The sequence below is a fragment of the Stegostoma tigrinum genome, chromosome 10, assembly GCF_030684315.1.
Source record: "Stegostoma tigrinum isolate sSteTig4 chromosome 10, sSteTig4.hap1, whole genome shotgun sequence".
In the NCBI taxonomy this organism is placed as follows: domain Eukaryota; kingdom Metazoa; phylum Chordata; class Chondrichthyes; order Orectolobiformes; family Stegostomatidae; genus Stegostoma; species Stegostoma tigrinum.
Window position 1 is genome coordinate 58,469,763 of NC_081363.1, and position 17,378 is coordinate 58,487,140.

The following is a 17,378-nucleotide window of genomic DNA, read 5'->3' on the forward strand; positions in this document are numbered from 1 at the left end:
ATGATGGAGTCATATTCTGTTGTCCTATCATTCCCAATCCTTTTCTTGCATAACATTTTACAGCTGTTACAAGATTATCCATATTCTTTGATATTCTCTTGATGTCCTCTCCTTTATACTCCTATACAAGCTGTCTTTTAGATTTAGATCGTCCCTGGTTACTTAGTGTATACTATATATTCTCAACCCTTATTTGTACCACATTCCTTCCTAGATAGCTCCCACTATTTCAGTTGAGCCACTTAAAACCATCAAAACTTCAAATCGAGATTTCAGCTCAGTACTGAGCAGAGTGCCAACAGTGGCAACACAAGGAAACTGCAAGGATCCAACAAGAAATCCAGAGTTGAAGCTGGGTAGGTAACCTGAAGGTGAAAGATCACCATGAGACAGTATCTACGTAAGCAAGAGGAACCAATCTTTGAAAGCAATAGTTTCAGAATATGAATGCCACAGGCTTACAAAAAATAACATAACAGAACCAAGCAAAGGCAGTTCTTTGAAGTCAAACGATGGAGAAGAAAAGGACGGTATTGTCAACCATAAGGGCGAGACTGAGGAAGAAAAAGGATATGAACCATGGGCACACAGTAGTCATCTCATTCCTTTGTATAAGCAGTAAGTGAAAAGAAGGAAATTAGAAATAAGGGACATTAGTTTAAAACTTCATGGATAAGTAAAGCAGAAAAACAGCATTCAAAAAAAAAAAATGAAGTTAGATTCTGTTTTTTCTAACTATTTGCAGCAACCATCAAGTGAACATTTTGATCCAAAAGTGCAGGGCAAACATTTAAATTAGAGGTCACATCAAAATACCTTGGTCATTCATACTGTCCATTATGGTCATCAGTTTCTTTAGCCTTGCCATAGACTCTTGTTCATTACCTTTGCTCATGAAATCAGTTCCAAAGCCAGGAATCATTCCCTTAAAACAAAAGCATGAGTGTTGTTAAGCAATGGAAACAAATTCATTGCAGAAAGAAAAATGTATTTGGCTGTTTCAGAAATTATCAGGGAACACTGAAATTTGCGACAGAACCAAAATGATTCAAGTCCTAAAGAGATGTAAGCAGTCACACAACACAAAGCCATTTTCAGTACAAGAAAAGTTATTACTTTTTTTGGGAAATGCCTTCGTGTGAGTTTTATATAGCACATCATAAGATGTTAACAAGAATGCTTGTTCAACAAGTCACACCAAATTTCAGTTTACCTATTTGCAGTGTAGAAAATATTTTAAACGTACCATTATTTGACTGAAAGGCCCCATCTTCATAATGTTTTGAAACTGTTCATACATATCTCTGAGTGTGAACTGACCTATGAAATAAATAGCAATTTATCAATAATATCGGTTTTAAATTCTCCTCTTTAAAAACACCCCCCCCATCATAAATTAATACTCACCATGTTTAAGCTTGTCTATTAATTCTTCATTGTCATCCAATTTCAGCTCATTTACCTTGTCTATTAATCCTTCAATATCACCCATACCTGAAATATAGAAAACTGAAGTTTTAGTGCATGCCACATTATTCACAAACATGTACAATACAAATTATTGGATAACATACCAAGTAGTTTGCTAATGAAGGGCTGTGTTTTGAACGGTTCAAAATCATCTATGTGCTCTCCAGTACCAATAAAGATTATTGGGCTTTTGGTGGCAGCCACTCTGTAACAAAATATGAAACTTTAGCACTTTGCACTCCCTTTCTTGCAGGCATCAGGCAGCTTTCAGTTCAACAAAACATGAAGCAAGATTTCCATTTACCTTAAAATTTAACTAATACTTTTGCCCAAATCTCAACTATAATTGGAAAAAGACATTTTTTTAAATTTGCTGCAGTTTATGAAGCAATAGCTACTGGTGTGATCAGTAGTTTTCTGACTCATAGCTGCTTTAATAGCAAAATCTTGATAATCTTCAGACATTGGACCTCCAGTTTTTCTTCTTTCTTGAAGAATAGCATTACTAAAAGCCAGGAATTATGTTCCAACATTTGAACAGAGTCAATAATCCAACTGCAATTAGATAGATTGCACATGCTGATTTAGCACGTTTGTAATTCAGTTCATTTAGCCATAGTTATGTTGAGACAAAATAACCAAATACAAGCATTGGGTCAAGCAAAGGCCTTCAAATAATAAAACATCTCCAAACATAAAAATACACAACACTATTAATCTTAGTGTGAAACATTGTTGTTTTGCATTAATGGTTTAGTTAAATCTTAAATTTGGGCATGGTTTTCAGTTGGATGAGACAAATAAAACCAGATTCAAATTTTAAAAGCATTTGAATGATGTATGAAAGCCACTTTAGGTACCTAGAACATGCAGTCACAAAGTGGGAAACTTGCATATGTGGTTTATCATTTATAAACAAAGATTTGTCCATTTAGAGAAGCTATCACAAAATGGGCACTGCAAAACTAGGGTTTCATAAACCAGACATTTTCCTGGGATTTTAAAGTAAGTTTGACTGCATGTACATATCTTGGTTCAAACATCCACTTTTGTTCCATTTTGCTTTTCTTAAAGACTGCACTTGCTGTTGACCCATGATACTGCACCTGTGTTGTAAACAATGTAACCTTCTCTGGTAATTAAAGAGATAGTGAAGGCACTGGTCGAAATATTTTAAAAGTCACTAAATTCTGAGTGTATGCCAGTGATGTGAAAAACTATTTTTGTTATACAGTGCTCAAAAGAGGAAGGAGTCAAAGAAACTAAGCCAGGTAAACTAACCGTTGTCATTATGAAAGTGCTGGTCCATTATTATGAAAAAAAGCACATTTTGAAAAGCTTAATGCTATCAAAGAGAGTTAACATTGTTTGTGAAATGGAAGTCACGATTGACAAAATGTTAGAATTCTTTGAGGACGTAACAAGAACGGTTGATAAGGGGGAACTAGAAGACGCAGTCTATTTGGATTTCTAGAAGGCATTCAATAAATGTACTGCAAAGGTTCTGTGCAAAACAGGAGTTCAACAGTACTGATGTTAACATATTGGCACGGATTGAGCATTAGTTAACACAGGAAAAAGAATTAGGTTTAATGGGTCTGTTTTAGCTTTCAAAGATGTCACTAGTGGAGCATCACAACAAATCAGTCAAGGGCTTCAATTATTTACGATCCATATTAATAGTTTGGAAGGTGGGTATAACAGCCTTCAAAATTTGCTGATGGTACAAATCAAATGGAAACGCATAAGGAATTTAAGGGATATAGATTATTTGGCTGAGTGCACAAGAACTCAGCAAACAGAGTTTAATATAGAAAAGTGGCAGGTCATGTACTTTGTTGAGAACAATCAAAAGGTAGATGACCATTTAAATAAACAGACTCCAACAAAGTATAGCACAGAGGGATTTGGCACAGTGCATGAAACTCAAAAAGATTAGCATGTAGATGTAACAGCTAATTAAGATGTCAAATGGAACTTTTATCTTCATTGTTAGGGCATCAAAGTTTAAAAATATAGTATGCGGGTCACAACCGTATGGGATGTCGGTGAGGCTCCACCTGGAGGACAGTGTACAGTTTTGGTCCTTGTATTTGACAATGGACATTCTGGTACTGTAGGCAGTTGAACCAATTATGAAGGAGCTGGGTTATGAAGACAGCTTATCAGTTTAGTCCTTTGTTCGTTAGTTTTGAAGAATGAGGGTCAACTTACTGAAACATCCAAGATTACATTGAGAAGATGCTTCTACTTGTGAATCTCATGAATGAGAACTCATGTAAGTCTGAAGTTTTCTACCCTGGATGGTTGAGGAGACTAGATCTTTGGAAGTATTTAAAAAGATGTATTGTTGAATTATTAGGCAGTTGAGGGCTCTGATAAGCTGGCATCAATAAAAGAGTTGAGACCTGGATCAGATCAGCCATGACCTTGTTGAATGGTGTTGCTGGTTCAAGGAACTAAACAGCCTACTCCTGCTCCTATTTATGTTACCTTCTAATATTAATATGCCTCCCCAGTCACATCAAAAACAATGTCCTGGCATTTTCCACCCAATGAGAAGCTTGCTCCATACCGGAAACCTAATTCCGTACACCCTAACATTTTTAATGCAGTAATTTGTCGAAAGCTCTCCAACTCCTTCATGTTCCACAGTTGCTATATTTCCTCAGCTATGTTCACCATCTCTTAATTCAACTCTCATCAGGCTTGCCAATTATAACCTTATTTCCTGAAATCTGTATAAATTGTTTCTAACTAAATTCCCTTCGTTTAAGTATCTAATTTTATCTTTAAGACTCAAAAGCTTTACCCCAACTGGATTGTGGCTATACAGATCCCCCACGACCTGAAAATGGTCATAACATGCAGCACCCTTTAATCTAATGAAACATAGCTATTCTCAATACCTTCAAATGCTTTGCCATTTCTTCCCTTCACCTTGCTATCATTTCCCTCATGAACAAGAGCACGCAATCAGGCAGAAGTTGCTGCCCCTTCCACTTGGACTTCATGTAGCTAATTTTCTTTTCATTTAAGTCTCCATTCTTCCATAATAACTCAATCTGCTCACAACCTAATTCCTTGCTAGTATTATTATTCAATTCAAATTACTTGTTAAACACCAGTAACTTTCAATTATACCACATACTCTTTTGTCAGGACTCCTGTTAAAAGTTTTATTGCTGGCAATTTTGCAAAATATTTTCCGGATTCTACCCTTTTTCATCCAGAGTATGAGACCGTGTGCTTCCCTCAGTGATTTCTTTTTGAAAAGGAATCATACCAACTGCCCCATATGCTCTTTTCAAGTTTAGTTTGTTTCTAACTTCTTTATGCACAGCATTTAGTACCTTCATTTAAATTTCATTCTTGATCTGTGTTAATTCCTCTTTTGCCCCAGCCAACTCATTGTCTTTATGAAATTAGGTCTAATATAACCTGGCATCCATTATGCTGGAGTATAATTTTCCTTTCCTATTAGGATTTTTTCTTGAGATGTGGGGATCACTGGCATGGTCACCATTCTAATCATCCCTGTGAAGTGGTTGTGAGGCACCTTCAAGAACTGATGTTGTTCTTTGTTGTTAGTTTGTAGTGATCAATAACTGGCAAAACGAATACACAAGACTTCAAATTCCAACTGACAGTAAAACTAAAAGCAACATTGTCTAAACACTATTCATTCAGTCATTAAATCTACACTCAACTACAGAAAAGTTTTTCCTATTTAATTTTTAACAAGACTGAAAATCCAATACCACGTTTATACCTTATTCTGTTCTTTTAGTGGACATTTTTTAATGTCTTCAAAGCCAGCCTAAAAGCTCTGTGGTTTTCAATGCCCTGACTACATTTTCTTTCCTGGTCAGGTGATTTTATGATAAAGGTTACCCTGGAGGATGTTCCCTCTAACACAAACATTGTGCTGAAGTCCTCACAGACTATGTCTCTTCAAGTTAATCATTGGGCACCATATCAGTTTTGCACAAGAAATAATAAAGACAGCATTTTCTCTGCTCAAGGTGCAGGCCTTTTGTCTCTGTTTCCTCTCTCCCCCACCCCTCCCCAAAAAAACACAAAACTAGAATCTTGCAGACTGACTGGTCTGAAGCAGGAGCACAGATATCTGAAGAAATTTCCAATCTGATATCTCAACAGCTTTCTTTTGATTTTCCTTTCCTGATGCTCATCCCCATGGCAACATTAATCACATGGGACTTGCATCCAAGTAGAAAGCCAAAGTGGCAATCCTCTAGACCCAAAAAATCAGTTTACATTGGAAACATAACATGCTCAATACCTCCCCAAGAGACCTAGAGACTAATAGTCCACCAGCAGTCAGGGTGATGTTCTTACTACAGTCTGAAAGCGTGAAAATGTCCATTTCTTTCCAGTGAAAGAACCGGGGGACCCTTTGAACAACCAAGATTACTGTCAGGCAGAATTCGAAACGGAACTCACCATTCTTTCATTGTCTGGAAACTTAAAGAGACACTGCCAAAACCATCCTATACACTTCACATTTGCAAAACTGTGGTGTAATTACATGCACAAGATTGTGTCCTCTGGTCATACATTCAACCACAAGGGAAATCACCACTCGGTAGCTCCTCTGTCAAGTACCCAAAGCATCTTGCAGGTTTCAAACAGGTCTCCTCTCATTCTTCTGAGTTCTGAATACAAGCCTGAGCTACTAAAACTCTCCTCATGAAATTCTCGCTCCATACTTGGCATCAAACTCAAGAACCTTCTCTAGACTGTCCTGTGTGTATCTTTTCTTAGATAAAAGGGGGCCCAAAACTGTCCAGTATTCCAAATGTGATCTAAAAATAGTTCCTTGTATATTTTCCAAATATCTCCTTATTTTTGTATTCTATTCCTTTTTAAAATCAAGACCAATAATCTACGTGCCTTGTTTATTACTCACTGAACTCGAATGTTAGCTTTCTGTAATTTCACAAAATTGTCTGTTCAGAATCTGAGGGGAAACAAAAGCTGAAGAGTCATCAGTCAGTCAATCAGCAACAAATGTCCCCGCTTCTAACCTTAGAGAGGAAACAATATTGATGAAACAGCTGAAGATGGATGGTTCCAGGACACTACCCCAAGGAAAGGTTTTTGTGGTCTAATGAGAATGCCCCTATATCTGAGTCAGGAGGGCTGGGTTCAAGTCCCATCTGCTCTGGAGGTACGACATAATACATTGGAACAGTTTGAATTTAACCAAGGCTGTCAGAGGTTGGATCCAATCATAAATCTGATTGTTAATTTGCCCAAATTGCTCTCAAGTTTAAAATTTCTAATTTTTTTATCTACTTGCAACTTGGTCCATCTCTCCATTGTTTTGCAGCCAGTTGGACAGCCTGTTACTTATCCTGGTTCCACATGTTTTGATCTGAGTCGAAATCTATTTTGTGGTCCTTGACCAAGTAAATCTTTATTTAGACTGTGGGAATGTCTAGTCACACACTACCACATTAAAGAGGAGACATGCTTGATCAGTATAGAGAACGAAGTATTAGAATCAAGAATTATTCCAATCCCTCATCTTGATCTGCCTGTTACATTTTCCTGCTAGTGTTAGGAGTTGTGTACTGAAACACTGCGAACATATTAATCACTTCAGTTGGTCTCTGACCATGACTACGCAAGACACTTTACGGTTCAGAAAATATACAGAAACAAGGAGCACATTACATGGAGAAACAACTCCATGTCTGACCTACAATTCCAATACTGATGATTTCTATGTAGATGTTATCATATAGTGTCAGCTGATCTCAGAACATCCTGCAATGGGGAGTCATGATTGTAGCATGACAAATTTCACTTTCAACTTCAGGATGAGAAACTTGGTTTTGAAACAAGCCTTTTTAAACAGAGGCTTTTACAAAAGTCTGGACATACAGCTGGCTAAAGTGGACTGGAAAAATAGTTTAAAAAGGCATAATACATGAGAAGTAACGACTATGAGAAAGCACAATTCATAGCTAACTAAGTCAACTAAGTTAATAATGGTATCACATTGAAAGAAAATGTGTATAATGCTGTCAACAGAACTCTTGTGGGATAGTGACAGTGTCCCTACCTCTGGGTTCAAGACCCACGTTTTATAGCTGTATCACAGCACATCTGAACAGGTTGATTCCAAATACATGCAATATTGCAAAGACTTTCACCAAGCACAACGCACGTTAGAAATTAGTTGTGAATGACTTAAAAATATAAAGATTTTAGAAGAATGACTGTAAACATAGAAGGAATTTAGAAGACAGACAATAGAGACTGCATGTTTGTAAACTAAAAGTCACAAAAAGTGAACAGTGGTCCCTTAAAAGGTGACACTGGGGTAAGAAATTATGAGGAATTAGGAAATGGCATATATTGTCTTGAATCAATAGAAGAATTAAAAAAATATTTCAATCATGAACAATCAAGGGGAAAGAGGGGGAAAAAAAACAAACAATAATCACCAACTCAATATTCCATAAACACATTACTCTGTATATGGTGTGCACTGAATTCAATTGAACAAATGCACAATTCGTTTTATTGTCTGGGTGGCAAAGAGAAAAAAAGAGAGTAGAAACAAAAGTAAACAAAAAAGGAAAGGAGGCAGCAGCAACAGGTCCCAGTTAAGATCCTGCTTGCAACCCTGTTACTGCACCACCAGCCTGAAAGGGTGCTTTAGTGATGGGGACAGAGTCGGTGTTTAAGGCTTTGTCTGAGTGCCAAACAAATGGTCTCCTTTGTCCTGAATGCTATCAAGCCCAAAAGAGGTACACTCATCCAGAGTGATGGAGGGGACTCTATCTCACGTAACTTGTCCCCACACACCATGTGAGGAAAGATTTGAGGAAATCATGTAAGTTATTCATTTGCACTTGTAGCCTCGATGTCAGTAGACACTCTTAGTCAACCTGTTTAGGTGTGTTGTTGAGACAGTATATAACTTGTCAAGTTAAGTTTCCAGTAAGATCTACGATGTTGATGGTAGAGAACTTAGTGATTGATATGGTGTTGAGTGTCAAGGGAGCCCACAAAGTAGATCAAGACAGGGTTAAGCTGCAACATATGCCAGATAGTTTGACTCAGTCTTGTTTCAAAAAATCATTGCCTGCCATTTGTGCAGTGAGTGTATTTGCCAGTTATCAGCTCTACATTTGTAGAAATCTTGCCCCGTATAGAGATGGGTGCCGTCATGATCCGATTGGCTGCAGATTATGCTGAGCAATGAGAAATCGTGAGCAAATATTCCAATTCTGACCTACTAATGGACGAAAAGATGCTAATGAAGAGCTGAAGATTAGTGCCTTCAGTCCAACCAACGTAAAGAAATGGTGTAATGTCCTTGGACTGATATGACTGACTTCCAAAACAATCATTTTGGCCACTTTAGTTTTTTGTCAAAATAAATTATCCACGCTTCCTTACTTTTGACATTTTTGTCCATTTCAGGAGATGAGACAAAAACAGCATAATAACTGATTTAAAATTAAAGTATGAACAATTACATTCCTCAATTATGTTTAAAAGTGAAAAGGTAAGGCTTGTATCAAACAAACCAAAGACCTGGAGAACTATGCATAAGCAAGAGTCAGCTCATGACAGTTAAATGCAAGTAAAAGAACGAGACAAAAAAGTTCAGTTTCAGCCAACTTAAAGAAAACAAGGCATGAGGGAGTACAATAGCTAAAACATGAAAACCATACAAGACAACGATGCGCAAACTCCATTCACTTTATAAAGTGATGTCCCGCCTTTATCAAACACAGCCTCCATGCCTGTCAAACTTCATAATTAAAATACCAAGTGTACTTAGTTTGAGTTCTAAAAAAATCCACTGGAAACTCAATTTAATTTATACAAACATAGCACCCAATTATTTCAATTTTGAAAAGGATTTCTGTATCTTCATGACAGAGCCATTTATGAAATTGTCTTGTTCAAAATTCAGAACAGCTTTTTCAGTTGAAAGAAAACTGGACTACTTACGCACTGAGCGCACCTCCTCCTTTGGCATGACCATCAAGTTTAGTTACAATTACTGATGCAACATCCACTTTATCTTTGAAAGCTTTTGCTTGTGCTTCACAGGCTTGACCAATTGAGGCATCCATTACATAAACAATGTTGTCTGGTTGCTAAAATAGATTTCAAAGTTAGTTAACTATTTTGTAAAGTCACAACTTCAGAAGACCTTGAGTATGCATTCATGACCAAATTTTAAACTTACTATGGCATTTGAAACTTGTAACATTTCTTCAAATAAAGAGTCTTCTTGTTTGTGTCGACCGCTGGTATCAACAATTATAATCTCAAAGTTTTCTTTTTTAAACTTCTCCACACCTTCTGCAGCTATGACCACTGGATCCATTTCTGTATAACTGAGTGAAGAAAAGAAACCTTGGTTCATTTCTGATTTGCACTATAATATTCCCTCTCCCTTGCCATGTAATCTGCATCAATCTTTTTTTCTCCAAACAAATACAAGCAAGCTGCAATCAGCACAATTCTAGACCATTCCCTGCAAGCATAAATCCTATTCACCCTGGAAAACTGCATATCCATAAGAGTATCATCACTGCAGCTGCCTCAGCATGTTCACAGAAAATGAGATCTGCCGAATATATTCTTGGATTGCAAAAGCCAGAAACGTACTTAGGACGTTTAACACCAATTGCTAAGAAATACACATGAACTCCATTATACCAAGTTTGCAACTTTCTCTTCAAGTTCCAGAAAATAGAACCGAATTTTAAGCTATTGAAAATAAGAATTTTATTTTTCAGGACGGAGTGATTAAGCAAAATGTTTGAAATTAATATGAGCTAGATGTTATGTTTTATTATGGTTATAACCCAAGTACAGTAACTGAGAGACTTTACAAAATACACCAACAAGCTCAAATTTCAGGATGCATTCTGAAAAAAGGTAATAAATTGAAACACAAACTCTCTTCGGTCACCATAGACATTGCTTGACCTACTCAGTATTACCAACATTCTGTTTTTATTTCAACCCAGAAATGGGGTTAGTTTACCTCGTTCTACAAGCCATTTGTTTGGCTATAGTGCGTTTCTGTCAGGACAATTTTTACTGGAATGAGTTGAGTGAATGACTATAAATTGAGACACCTGGATGTCCTCATACACCAGTCACAGAGATATAAGCATGTATGTGAGGGTAATGGTCAAAAGAGCAAATAGTGTGTTGGCCTTCGGAATAAAAGGATTGAAGTACAGGGATGTCTCACTGTCCTTATACAGGGCCTTAGCGAGACCACATCTGGAATAATGTGAACAGGTTTGGTTTCCTTACTGAGGTAGGATGATCCTGCTGTACAGAGAGTGCAGCAAAGGTACTAAACTGACTCCTTGAAGTTAACACTGAACATGAAGAAAGGTTGAATTGGCTAGAATTATGTTCACTCGAGTTCCTAAAAGTGAGGGATAACTATAAAAACTTAATTCTAACAGCAGATGCAGGAAACATGTTCCTGATGAAGTGGGTGCCCACAACTAGGGGTCACAGTTTAAAGGATATACAGGGTAAAACGTTTAAGACTAGGATGAAAAGAAAAGAAATTTCTTCACTCAGTGGTGACTCTGCGGAATTCACTGCCACCAAAAGCAGTGGAAGCTAAAACACTGTACCATTTCAAGGAGGTGAATATGGCACTTGGGCTAAAGGGATCAAAGATATAAGGGAATGCCAATACACAGAGTGCTGTGCTGGATGAACAGGCACAATCAAAGAATGGCAAGAGCAGGTTCAAAGAAATAATGGGAACTGCAGATGCTGGAGAATCCAAGATAACAAAATGTGGAGCTGGATGAACACAGCAGGCCAAGCAGCATCTTAAGAGCACAAAAGCTTATGTTTCGGGCCTAGATCCTTCATCAGAAAACGGGGATTGGGAGAGGATTCTGAAATAAATAGGGAGAGGCGGACCGAAGATGGATAGAGGAGAAGATAGGTGGAGAAGACAATATGTTTGGGGAGGTAGGGAGGGAATAGGTCAGTCCAGGGAGTGCACCAATGTCTGTTTCAAGCCCGACTCCCACAGCTACATGGAATACACCTCCTCCCACCCACCTTCCTGCAAAAATTCCATCCCCTATTTCCAATTCCTCCAGTGGTCGAGAACGCCTCGACCGTGTCTCCTGCATTTCCCGCACCTCATCCCTCTCACCCCACCCGCGCAATAACCGCCAAAGAAAATTCCCCTAGTCCTCACATACCACCCCACCAACCTCCGGATACAACACATCATCATCGGACACCTCCGCCATCTACAATCCGACCCCATCACTAAAGATATTTTTCCAACCCCACCCTTGTCTGCCTTCCAGAGAGACCACTCTCTCTGCGACTCCCTTCTCCGCTCCACCCTCCCCTCCAAACCCTCCACACCCGGCATTTTCCTCTGCAACGCAGGAAGTGCTACACCTGCCCCTACACCACCTCCATCCCAGACCCCAAGATGACTTTGCACATCTGCCAATGTGGTATACTGCATCCACTGTACCCGTTGCAGCATCGTCTACATTGGGGAAACCAAGCGGAGGCTTGGGGACGGCTTTGCAGAACACCTACGCTTGGTTCGCAATGAACAACTGCACCTCCTGTTGCGAACCATTTCAACTCACCCTCCCATTCCTGAGATGGAATGTCCATCCTGGGCCTTCTGCAGTGCCATAATGATGCCACTCAGTTTGCAGGAAGAGCAACTCATATTCCACTTGGGAACCCTGCAGTCCAATGATATCAATGTGGATTTCACCAGCTTCAAAATCTCCCCTCCCCCCACTGCATCCCAAAACCAGCCCAGCTCGTCCCAGCCTGCCTAACCTTTTCTTCCTCTCACCTATCCCCTCCATTTCCTAACTACCAACCTCATCCTGCCCCCTCGACCTGTCCGTCCTCTCCGGACTGACCTATCCCTTCCCTACCTATACTCTCCTCTCCACCTATCTTCTCCTCTATCCACCTTCGGTCCGCCTCTCCCTATTAATTTCAGAATCGTCTCCCAATCTCCGTTTTCGATTGAAGGATCTAGGCCCGAAATGTCAGCTTTTGTGCTCCTCTGATGCTGCTTGGCCTGCTGTGTTCATCCAGTTCCACACTTTGTTATCGCAGGTTCAAACAGCCACTGTTTTCTATATTTTTAAGGAAACTGAAGTACAGCTTCTCAAAGAGACCTTCATTGGGAACAATGAATTGCTTGCACTCTTTGGTCTGCATTAAAAGCTGATTGTTTCTCATATCCCCGGACTTGTATGAGGTACCCACATACCATTGAAGAAAAATAAATCTCAACTTCACAGAATTCAATACACCCAGAATTTTTGATAATGTTTTACCACTTACTCCAAAATCAGAATCGAACAAATATTGCCATTTGGAAATTCCCTAGGTTACAGCTAATAGCAATCATACATAGACTTGTTCACTTAATCTTCAAATAACATGATAAAATATCTTTCTACCTTCCATAAAATGGAATTCTTGCTTTAGTTGCATTCTGTTTCAGCTGGTCAAATGCACCTGCAGGGTAGAAACGGAGAAACATGTCTTGATCCAAGTTCTGCTATCCTCAAAACTCAACTCTTATTTTCCTTGTCTATGGTATTAAAGTGACATGTGCAAGCAACAATCAGATTCCATATCATTTCAGTTGAAGCAAGTGTTTGTGTAAGTCGTCAGAAGCAGGTCTTCAAAAATTAAACATTTTATTGACAAGTCTAACCAAAAGGTAACACTTCAAATTTAATTGAAAATCCAACCTTTAAAAGCAACAATACTGTTGCCCAAACAAAGAGAATGCATCATTATAAGATAGTTATCTCCAGTGTTATGGAACAGCGCTTAATCTAATCTAGAAACCAAAACACACTTAGGTTACAAAATTTACACGGTTAGCTAATCAAAACTAGTGTCATTTTAAAATCATTATCATACCATGTGGTAAACAAAGTGAACAGACATTTCACTACAATTTTTGTAAAGGTTCCTGACTCAGACAAAGGAGTTGCCTATTTGAGGAACAGGAGGAGAATTTTTTGTCTTTGGGGATAGCGAATCCCTCGAGTTATTTACCACAGGTCTATCGAGGCTGTGTCATCAATTATGTTCAAGACTGAGTTAAATAGATTAATATATCACGAAGGGAGTCAAAGATTATCAGTTTAGCCACAATATCACTGAATGATGGAGTGATGCCTTATAATGCTATTATCCCCCTGATGACCGAATCCAGGAATAACTATTCAAAGAATTTCAGTTTATCCATGCTTCTTCAGCTAATACAATGCACCATAAAACCATGGGCAAAATACTTCAAACCTGAAGTTAATTAAAATAACAAAGTCAGCTGTACTCAAGACACACTCAATATGCATTGAGATATTACTGCTTAATTTTAATTAAAAAAACATTAATCTATACATAACACAGGAAACAATGAGCAAGCATTTCCATCCATCAAGTCCTCAAAAACAGGAAGAGAATGAAGACAGATTATTCCCACCAAACACCAGGTACAATGACTAATAGAACCAAGGGACTGCACCAATTTAATGTTTGCAACCAAATGTAAATCAGTTTGAAGAAAGTAATTTAAAAAAAAAATCCCTCAGCTTCTGACCTTCATCGATTCTGCGGCTGCAGCCTCTATGATTCTACACAAAGGATGCACCATTCATCATAAGGAAAATAAGGATGACATCAAATTGACAAAGGCATTCACGGCTGCTAAAATTAGTAGGCTATGAAAAATTGTTAAGTTTTAGAAACCAGTAAATGATACATATAAAAAATGAGAAATTGCAGTATGTTAGAAAATTGACAAGGAATACAAAAACAGCAGTAAAAGCTCCTTCTATGTTGGAAAAGAGGAATTGAAGCAAGCACTGGTCCACTAGATCATAAAACTAGGGCATTAATTAAGAAAGGTACTTTGACCAAGTATTTTATGCCCATCTTCAAAAGTAGAAGACTGAAAAAAGCATTCCATATACTGTAGAAAATCAACAGGGCCAAGGAAGATCAGAGTTTGAAACAATCAGGAGCATAAAGAAATACCACGATAAAAAAAAAAGTAGCCTTAAATGCTGACTTTGTACCATATGATTCTACAACAGAGAGCTCCATTAAATCGACACGAGTCCCATCTTCCGGCAATAGGTCCATGGCCTTGAAAGTTATGACATTTCAAATGGTCATCCACATACTTTTCTAAAAGAAATTTGAGGTTACCTATGTCAATTACACCCCCATAATTACAGACCCTGGCACCTCTGGGTGAAATCCCCTCGAAACCTCCTGTCTTTAATCTTAAAAAGATGTGCCCTTGTTATTAACCCTTCAAACAAGAGGAAAAGTTGCTTTCCATCTACCTTGTCTATGTTCCCCAATCTTATACACTTTTAACGGTCTGCCCCAACCTTCTCTGCTCCAATGGAAGCAACTCCAGCTTGGAGGCTCTATTCATAGCTCCAATACAATCACATTGTTCCTATAGTGTGGTGACCGGAACAGGACACAGTATTCCAGCTGCAGGCTAACCAAAGTTCCATACAGCTACAACATATCCTCCCTGCTCTTATTATCTCAGCTTCAACTTATAAAGGCTAATATCCCATATTCCTTAATGGTGTTAACCTGTACTGCCACCTTCAGGGATTTGTGGACAAACACCCCAAGATCGAACTGATCCTCTGAGCTTCCTGACATCCTGATGTCCTGATGTCCTGCCATTTACCAAGTATTCCCTCATTCTGTTACTTTTGAAAAAGTGCATCATCTCACACCTATCAGGATTAAATTTCACTTAAATTGGCGTATGATAGAAAACTGGCAAGAAACAAAAACAACAGTAAAAGCTCAGTCTATGTTGGAAGAGAGAAGCCAGAGTAACGTTTGGTCCTTTACAGCATGAGGAGGGAATTAACAAAGAAGGGGACTTTGATCAAGTATTTTGTACCTGTCTTCACTGCAGAAGACAAAATCTGCTCATCTCACAAATCTAACTGCATTCTCATGTATCCCAAGACCACCTTCTTCGCTGCCATCACTGGGCCAATCTTCATGTCATTTGCAAACATCATTCCTACCCCCACCCCACTCTCATCTATACCGTTTACATATATCATAAAACAATAAAGAGAGACCCAGCACTGATCCATGTAGAATGCCACTGAGCATAGGCCCTCAGACACCACCACCCTCTATCTCCTGTCAATTGGCTACGAAGGCAATTTTAGATCCAATTTGCCGAATGTCCCTGGATCCTATAATGCTTTTAACTTCTTTAATCAGTTTCTCACTTAGGACTTTGTCCAAGACTTCGCTGAAATTCCCAAGGTAAACCAACAGCACTACACTCAGTAACTTGGTCATTTCTTCAAAAAATAAAAATTGAACCAGATTTCTTAGGTTCAACCAGATGTTAGAGCCCTTGTCTAATGGACTACAAATAAACTAGCACTTTCAGACACCAAGCACAATTGTCATTGCACACTGAAGCAACGACATTTGGGTAAAATCCCAGATTAGAAAAAAAAAACACAAGTTATGTACCATCTTCAAAAAGACAGACAAATGCAGGTAACTGTAACCCAGTTAGCCCAAGATCTGGCATTGAGAAAATGTTGAATCCATTATTTAAAATAAAGGTAGTAGCAAGATATTTAGAGACCATAATACAAAATCAACAGGATTTTGTAAAATGGAAAATCAAGTTTGATGGACAGGATTGATAGAATGGGATTGAAGAAACAGCATCTGCAATGTTTTGGGATTGTCAAAAGGCATTCAATACAAGTGCCATGTAAAAGGTTACTCCAAGGGAAAAAAAGGACCATGATGTTACAAGCAAAATTTACATGAATGCCAATTCAGGAAAGTTTGATAAATAAGTCAATTCCAGGAGTTGGTAAATTCTAACCAGAGAAGCACAGGGATCAGGGCTGAGAACTCAGTTATTTACAATCTATATTACTGACATGAATGAAGGGAATGTATTGTAACAGAGTTGCTGAGAAAACAATCGTAACTCAGAAAATAAGTTCTAAGGATGACATAAAATGGCTTCAGGGAAAGATAGTTAAGCAAGTGTGCAAAACTTAGCAGATCAAATAGAATTTTGAAAAATGAACAGAGACACAGATTTAAGTGGAAAGAGATACAAATCCTGAACGTTAGCAGGTAGGTGCAATGAATTAAGACAGCATAAGGAATGTAAGCCTTCGTTGCAAGGGGGATGGAGTACAAAAGTAAGACAAGTCTCATTACAATGCTACAGGACATTGGTGAGAATATCTAGAGAACTAACTGCATCCTTGGTCAACTGGCCCAAGGAAAGATATTGCAGTGGAAGGAGTTCCGAGAAAATTTGCCAGTATGTTCTTAACAACTGGTGAGCGAGTTGAATGTTTGCTCATTGGTCCAGAGAAGAATAATCCATTCTGAGGAGGGTGAACAGGATAAATGCTGAGATGATGTTTCTCCTCAGTCAACCTGAGATTAGGGGATAATTTAAAATTATGGGTCATCCATTTAAGACAGAATTAAAGGTTCAGAATTCCCTTGCAGTGGATCCTGGGTTGCTGAATTTTTGAAGGCTCAGTCAGACAGATTTTTCATCTATAACGGAGTTGAGGATGATGGGATCAGGCAGGAAGGTTGAGTTAAAGCCACAATCAGATCAGCCATGATCTTATTTCATGGTACAGCAGAGTGGACCAATTGTTCCTCTTTCTTTTTATTATTTCTTATGACCACTCATTTGAAAACTCAATGTAAAGGCTAGAAAATGGGCATCTTCAATATGGTTAAAGATGCTGCAAATAAAAATAAAGTAGCATTACAAATAGAAAGTTTTCCCAGCTCCAGCCATTTAC

General features: G+C 38.4%; 1 protein-coding gene across 2 annotated transcripts in view; it reads right to left on the bottom strand.

The window, feature by feature from the left end:
* Window positions 1-17,378, bottom strand: part of srp54 (signal recognition particle 54) — a 39,272-nt gene that overhangs the window by 14,705 nt on the left and 7,189 nt on the right. For both annotated transcript variants that reach the window (XM_048538172.2, XM_059649197.1), the window contains 7 exons: window positions 12,966-13,023; window positions 9,710-9,860; window positions 9,469-9,617; window positions 1,575-1,675; window positions 1,408-1,494; window positions 1,247-1,320; window positions 817-925 (listed from right to left, as the gene is read on the bottom strand). In XM_048538172.2, coding sequence (XP_048394129.1) covers window positions 817-925; window positions 1,247-1,320; window positions 1,408-1,494; window positions 1,575-1,675; window positions 9,469-9,617; window positions 9,710-9,860; window positions 12,966-13,023 — 729 coding nt within the window. The remainder of the gene's footprint in view (window positions 1-816; window positions 926-1,246; window positions 1,321-1,407; window positions 1,495-1,574; window positions 1,676-9,468; window positions 9,618-9,709; window positions 9,861-12,965; window positions 13,024-17,378) is intronic.